Source organism: Mercurialis annua, linkage group LG3 (assembly GCF_937616625.2).
Source record: "Mercurialis annua linkage group LG3, ddMerAnnu1.2, whole genome shotgun sequence".
NCBI lineage: Eukaryota > Viridiplantae > Streptophyta > Magnoliopsida > Malpighiales > Euphorbiaceae > Mercurialis > Mercurialis annua.
The window spans coordinates 57777190-57784930 of NC_065572.1; the positions used below are offsets into that span (position 1 = coordinate 57777190).

Below are 7741 nucleotides of genomic sequence, written 5' to 3' on the forward strand. Positions count from 1 at the left end.
GACAATTGCGTATTTAATAAATTAAGAGTATTATATTCTTGATTGTGTTAGCTTTTATTTTCTGTTTTTTATTTTTATTTTTTTGTGTTTATTGAATTTTACGTGGGGTGTTCTTGTTTTTGGGTGTGCAGGAAATTTGATATTTGTTGGTTTTTCCTCAATTTGTTTTTGGTGTACCTATTTTGGAAAGAGTAATGGCATGGAATCAAAATTATATGCAGTACCAAAATTTTCAGTATAACTGTGAAATTTGTGGGGATTTTGGTCATACTCGAGCTGACTGTCATGTACTCTATCCAGATTGGAATGGACATGTCAACTATATGGGTGATCAATGGCAAGCTAGTGAAACTTATGGTTGGAACGATACTTGGGAGAACTTCAATGAAAATTTGAACTTTAATTCAAGTTATCACCTACATCAAAACGAATGGGATTTCAATTCCAACTTTGATAATGAACCACAACAATCACCGGATTTTCAGCAAAATTGGAATGTGGATGAAGGAAGCAAGATTGACGAATTCATTGAGGAGATGAGAACCGGTTTCCAAAATCAAGCCGCGGTCAACCACCGTCTTGAGACGCAAATTTCTCAATTGGCTATTTTGATTCAAAATTTAGCTCAAGATGGTCTACCATCTACAACAGAATCAAATCTAAAAGAGCAAGTAAAAGTAATTGAGCTTCGAAGCGGAAAATCACTTGACAATCCGCATGTTACGAAGGTGGTTCAAGTTGACGATGTGCCGATCAATAGTGACGATGAGATGGCTGAAACTCCATATGTCAATGCCTTAGTTGGACATCATCCAACAAAGGTACATGTAGATGCCGAAAAAGAACAGTGTGAGGATGGTGAACTTGAAACTCCGATTTTCCACCCAATTACAACATCCATGAGCTTAAATAATGAAAGTGGAGAGCAATTTGGTATTACGGTACTCTACAAGGAATTTAATAAAACCTTTGATTTTAAAGATCCATTCTTAGAAGGGTTTGATTCCGAGTATGATGGAAATAATACTAAATATATGGATATGCTTCATACTCCTCATGTTCCCTACTACAGAGTACAAGCATACTCTATATCATCCGAGTTTTATTTGAAGGAGCCAACAAGGAAAAAGAGGAAGAAGATGCTACCAAGACGGCTTCCTCATGTTAGGTTGTATTTTTAGCAACCTTACGCGAAGAGTCTAGCTTTAGACTCTAACTAAAGCGCACTTGGGAGGCAATCCCAAGAGGTATTTTTTTTTTTTTCATCTTACACTCATGTTTTTCAATTTTTTTATTTCATTACACTGAGGACATTGCATGAAATAGTGTGAGGATGGGGGAAAAACATATCGTTTAGTTAGGATTTTTTTTATTATTGTTTGTTTATTTATGTTTTCTTAGGTTTAATTTGTTTTTTTTAGTTTGTTTTTCTTGTGTTTTCATGCTTTAGTAGATTGTATTAGGGTGTTTTAGGATAGTCGTAGTTTTTTACAATGCCTTGTATTGCTTTAAATCTTTGTCTTTTAATTATGAAAGTGTTAGTTGATTTGGTGTGTATCTTAATTAATTTGTCAATCTTAGATTTCCCCGAATCAATGAATGTATAAACGCGATTTCTTAATTCGACAATTGATAAGCGATGCTTGCTTAATGACTTAATAATTCGTTGACATAATCCGATGAAATAAGGGTGAATTCAAAATTTAGATTTGTTCAAATCGTTGAAACATAATTGAATAACTTGATGCGGATTCATGACATGTTGATTGTTTATTTTTATAGTCGTTTTTAACTTTTGGCATAAGTAGCATAATTTTTGTAGGAATTGAGTTTATGGCATAACACTACACACTTTTGAGAGTTTTGAGCTTAATTTCCTTGTTGTGAGTGTTGATTTCATGTTTTATTCCTAGAACTTGCTCGGTGTCCGTTTAAAGTTACACGATTGAGTTTTCAACAATTAGATGATTATGGCAATTAGGTATAACCTTTCTTTTAGACCACTTAAATAGACTACCCTTTATCCCTTAGATTACACCAATTTGAGCCTTAAACCTTTTTATTGTTTTTACCATATTTTACACATTTTACCGTTCTATGTTTTACCTCTTTTGTTTACCTTATCGACGTGATATATTATTTGTTATGACTATGATGAATATAGGTGATTAATAACTCAAGATTAGTGAAAAGAGAAAGTGAACTACATTGTGCTTAAAAGATAAAGTTACGCCTTGAAAAAAAAAAGAAAAAAAAAGAGATAGAAATTTGCAAGCAAAAGCTTCAAAAAGAAGAAAAAAATTCTGAGATTGAAAAAAAGCAATGAGTAAAGCGTAATTCAAAAAGAAAAGAAAGTTATAAGTTCATATAAACGCAAAAGCGGAGTTAGATCGACCTAGAAGTTAATAGTAGTAATAAATAGTTTATTAAGTTGATAATTAGCCTTTGTTTTATCCTTTTTACCTACCCTTTACCTTAACCACGTTACAACCCCAATAAAGACCATATGATTTTTGTTGATTACCGAATCAAGTAGCGGAGTCCGGGACTATGAGCAAGCTTATGGTGAGTATTCATGTTTTCAAGTGTGAGTTTTTCTTTTGATTATATATACCCTAAACACTTGTTATTATATTGATGCCATTAGCTCGGATTCTACTAAATTGTGCTATGATTTGCTTAAGTGGAAAAAAATTGATTATTTTCCATGTCCCGCAAGTGATAGTGAAGCTTGAAGTGTGATTCAATTTGACCTTGTACTAATGAGTTAGTAACCGTTGTTATATTGAATTATATCATAAAATTATTATTATTATTTGATTGCATCATTATTTAGTTGTCGGGTTTAGAAGTTTGTTTTTCATATTGTTCATAGGTTTGGGGATTTCTATTATTGATATATTTTCAAGATTGTGCTAAGTTTTCTAACATGTTTTGTAGAGTAAGATTTATTTCTTGCTTGAGGACAAGCAAAGGGTAAGTGTGAGGATGTTTGATAGGAGTAAAATTACTCCTATATTCTGAGTCGTTTCTAAGCGTATTTAATCACTTTTATCGTATTATGCATACATTATTTAGTATTTTTATGCTTTATGGTGTGTGTTAGTGTTTCAAGGATTATTTAGTGATTATGGAGCATTTTGAGCAATAAAGAGTATATATCGTGGATTAGATCGAGGTCGTGAAGCTTGGGAATGAAGAAAGCACATTTGCACACATGAAAATCTGACCCCGGCGCATTCATTGGCAATTTTGGAGCAGATAATGACTTCAAATGACTTTATGTTCTTCATAAGAAATAAAGTAGACATCCTAAGCTTTCCAGCGGTTCAAGAACCGACTCATTTGGAGTTTTCTACATCGAGTTATGAAGTTTTGAAGTTAGTAGTTTTGCAGCTGAAATTGTGTCTCGAACGGGAAAGAGTGTCCCGAACGAGAGCTTTGCTCTCGGTTACAAGTTTTTCGAACGGAACAAAGGGCTTCCCGTTCGAGACCATGTGAAAATTGGCTGTGTCTCGAACGGAACCAAGGGCTTCCCGAACGGAACAAGAGTAAAACACGCATGCTTCAGGATTTGATTTGGACTGAAATTCTTCCTCAACTCACAATTACAACTCCTATTACAAATTGATTTGTAATACGAATTAGAAGACTCCGGAACTTCTCCTACTATATAAAGACCTTGTACTAGACTAAAATTAGTATGTAGAATAGTGTAGAATAATTTAGAATACATTAGTTTTAATTATTTTCTCTTAGATTAGCGTTTTAGTTTTCTGTTTCTCAGCAGTTTATAAGTAGTTTATAATTAGTTTCTGCAAGACGATTGTTGAAGATTTCAAGCTTAATCAAGACGATTCTTTCCGAAATTGACAACTCCGGTATTTATTGTTTAATTATGCTTTCTTCTTCATCATCCTTCTTGTTTTGTTTCAGTTTTAATATGAGTAACTAAAACCCTTGTTCGAGGGTTGATATGAACTTATAAATTGGTAATTATTTGGATTGGATGGATTAGTGTTAATTCGTGTCTTAATTATTAATCTTATTGCTTGGATTAAATTAGCTACTTAGTTCATGATTTTGTGTTTAATTAACTAATTGAGAGATTGTTAATTAAATAGACATAGATAATTAAGAACTTAGAGAAAAACGCCGTGAGAGCGGGTTGGAATTTAGGTAGTCATTGAGTTTGCTTCATAATTATAATTTGATTATTTAATTCAGTTTTAATATCGTGAGAGCGAGTTAATAATTGGTTAGGTAATTAGGTTGTGATTTTATTTGGATCTTTGAGGCTTGAGAGGGCGGGATTCGGTGCTTTAGAATAGCTCGATTCACGATAAAATCGCTAAGAAATCCTATTCCATAATTTTGCTTATTTATTTGGGATTATCAATCCTTGAGCTTTTTAATCTTATTGTTTTAAATCATATTTTATTATTTGTTTTCAGTTTATATTAGTTTAATTAAATTACAAATCCTATTGATTTTTCTAGCTAGCCGATTAAAGAATATTTGAAATTAGTGATTAAGTCCATTGTCTCTGTGGGATCGATACTTGGTCTTCCAAGTTATATTACTTGAGCGATATCGTACACTTGCGATTATTTGCCAACAGAGATCAAGTGGAAGCAGAGGTCTAGGAAGGAGTGGCTTGCCTATGGTGACAGTAACACTCACTTATTCCATAGGAGAGCTACAAGGAGAAGAGCTAGAAATAAGATAGATGGTTTGATGGGCAGTCAAAGGAACTGGAAAGAAGAGCCTGGAGATAATACTAATGTAGTTCAAAGTTACGTTCAAGACTTATTTGAGTCTTCTAACTCTGATATAGAGGACTTAAATGTTGTCACTAACCATATTGAGCACGTGGTGGATGAGGATATGAACTCTAAGTTGTGTGCTGAGTTTATAAAGGAGGAGGTTAAAAAAGCTCTCAGAGTTTTGGCCTCAACAAAAGCTCATGGGGTGGATGGTTTTCCAGCTTTATTCTACAAAAAAGTACTGGAATATTGTTGGGAAAGAGGTGACTGAGGTCTGTCTTAAGGTGCTTAATTCTGACTCTGATTTTTATTTTATTAATGAGACTGTGATTACACTCATTCCAAAAGGAAAAGAGTTGTCAAAACTAATGATTCAGACCCATTAGTTTCTGCAATGTCATTTACAAGCTAGTTTCTACGGCCTTAGCTAATAGATATTTCCCTATACTTGGTAAAGTTATTGATCAGGCTCAAAGTGCTTTTGTTCCTGGCAGGAGTATAATTGACAATGCTTTAATAAGGTTTGAGTGCATTTATTTGATTAATAACTCAAGGAAGAAATCTAATGGTCCCTTAGCTTTAAAGCTGGATATGGCCAAAGCATATGACATGGTTGAATGGTATTTTATTGAAAGTATGCTTGTCAAACTAGGCTTCAATGGAATTTGGGTTAAGAAAATCATGAATTGTTTGTATTCTGTGAACTTTTCTTTTCTGATTAATAGTGAAGTGAGGGGCTAGATTGTGCCTAAAAGGGGCCTAAGACAAGGAGACCCTCTTTCACCTTATCTTTTCCTAGTTTATAATCAGGGACTTTCTAGTTTGATTAATAATGATGTTGCTGAGGGTGTTTTGCATGTCATTATTTTTGGTGAAAACTTGCTGGTCTCCCACCTCTTTTTTGTAGATAACAGTCTGCTGTTTGCAAGAGCCTATGCTGAGGAGTGCTATAAAATTGTCGAACTTTTAAAGGTATATGAGAAAGCTTCTGGTCAAGTTGTCAATCTGGACAAGTCAACTTTATCGTTTAGTAAGGGGACAAGAGACTCTCTAAGACAACATCTTCAACAGATTCTGCAAGTTACATTTGTTACTTGCCATGAAACTGACCTGGGACTTCCTTTAGTAGGAGAAAAAGGGAAAATTTCTCAGCTATCAAAGATAAAATTTGGAATAAACTGCAATCATGGAAGAGTGAGCTTTTTTCAAGTGGAGGAAAAAAGTGTTTTTAAAGGTAGTTATTCAATCCATTCCAACCTACTACATGAGTTGTTTTAAAATCCCAAAAGCCTCATTACAGAGGTTGAGAAGATGTGCAATAGGTTCTGGTGGAGTGGTTGTGATGGTCACAAGAGGATTCACTAGTCTACTTGGCAAGCAATGTGTAAACCTAAATGCAGAGGAGGTATGGGGTTTAAAAATCTTGAAAGTTTTAACAAAGCTTTCTTGGCTAAGTAAGGGTAGAAACTCATTTACAACCCCCAGTGTCTTCTCTGTAGAATCTGGAAACGTAAGTATTTCAGGAATGTTAGTTTTCTTGAAGCTAAAAGCAGCAGAACAGGTTCTTACACTTGGAAAAGTGTGCTCCGGGCCAGGGATGTGTTAGTAGCTGGACTGAGCTGGAGAGTTGGTAATGGAAGGAACATTTACATTTATCATGATAAATTGATAAATAGAGAATCCACCTTCAAGATCTACATCAAACCTGGTATGGATGAGAATGCTAAGGTTAGTGAGCCGATTACAGATAGTAAGGAATGGAATATGGTGGTGTTAAGGAATGTATTTGATGAGCATGAAGTTAAATGTATTGCAAATAGCCCTCTGGCTATCACTAATCAGAATGATGTGCTGAGATGGCATTATGATAAGTATGGTATTTATAATGTCAAGAGTGGATATCGGATAGCAGAAGAAATTAAGAGACATGCATCTAGTTCTGATAATGAACAATTCTCAAAGTGGTGGAAATATTTCTGGAAACTTTTGATCTCCTCAAAAGTTAAGATATTTATCTGGAGAATCTACCATGAATGGATTCCTATGAGAACTAGACTAGTGGTCAGAAGGAATGGATATGAATGTTAACTGCCCAGTCTGTCATTCTGAACCTTAATCCAATATGCATACTCTTTGGTTCTATAGAGAAGCTAAGGAGGTGTGGAGAGGATGGTATGTGGATAATGGATTAAGTCCTCAAAGAGACTAGAATATCAGAGATTTGCTGCATAAAGCTCACAATGTGCTTGATAAACAAGAATTTAGTGTTTTTTGTATTCTTTTCTGGCTGATATGGAATAACCGCAACTGTCATCTTAGGTAAGACTTCCAAACCAAAAAATATCCTAATAGAGTGGGCCAATACTTATGCTAATGATTTCAGGAAGATAAGTGGAAATAGCAAAGCTATCTTGCAGAATGAGGTTAAGAAAACTAATAGAGAAGAGGATAGAAGATGGATCCCACCCAGAATTGATAGTTATATGATAGATGTGGAACATGGTTTTGACAGTAAAAAACAGAGATTTAGCACATGTATGGTAATTCGCAACTAGAAAGGTGAAGTGCTGATATCAAGGAATAGGCTATATGACTGGGAAGCAGAAGTGAGTTTGGGAGAGGCTATGGCGATTAGAGATGGTATTACAGTGGCTTTGGAAGAGGATCTAACTCCTTTTGTGATTAATTCTAATGCAAAAGTGGTAGTGGAACAATTCAACAACAAACATAAGTCCTATAATGACATTGATTTGATTATTCAAGATTGTAAAAGTCTATTGGGAAACCAAAATTTCTTAGGCTTTAAGCATGTTTATCTAGCCACAAATTGTGTTGCTCATTCCCTAGCTGAGAAAGCTCTGTCTGAGAGCAGTAGGCATAATATTTGGAAGGGATATGTACCTGCAGAGTTGATTCAAATTGTTCTGGCTGATTCCTCAGCTTGCTTTTATTAATAAATCTCTTATTTCTCAAAA

The 7741-nt window shown here is 34.4% G+C and overlaps 1 protein-coding gene across 1 annotated transcript; it reads left to right on the plus strand.

The window, feature by feature from the left end:
- Positions 1-285: 285 nt before the first annotated feature.
- Positions 286-6854, plus strand: LOC130015273 (uncharacterized). Its single transcript, XM_056105057.1, has 7 exons — positions 286-337; positions 652-858; positions 4622-5029; positions 5194-5495; positions 5577-5960; positions 6067-6171; positions 6252-6854. The coding sequence occupies exons 1-7, from the start codon at positions 286-288 to the stop codon at positions 6852-6854; spliced, it is 2061 nt and encodes a 686-aa protein (XP_055961032.1).
- Positions 6855-7741: the final 887 nt, after the last annotated feature.

Bases quoted from the DNA above. Each gene is read 5' to 3' on its own strand.
- LOC130015273 (XM_056105057.1), top strand. From the start codon at position 286: ATGTACTCTATCCAGATTGGAATGGACATGTCAACTATATGGGTGATC. The intron at 5,496-5,576 runs GTGAGGGGCTAG...GTTTATAATCAG, and splicing joins CTTTTCTGATTAATAGTGAA to GGACTTTCTAGTTTGATTAA. The intron at 6,172-6,251 runs GTATGGGGTTTA...TACAACCCCCAG, and splicing joins TAAACCTAAATGCAGAGGAG to TGTCTTCTCTGTAGAATCTG.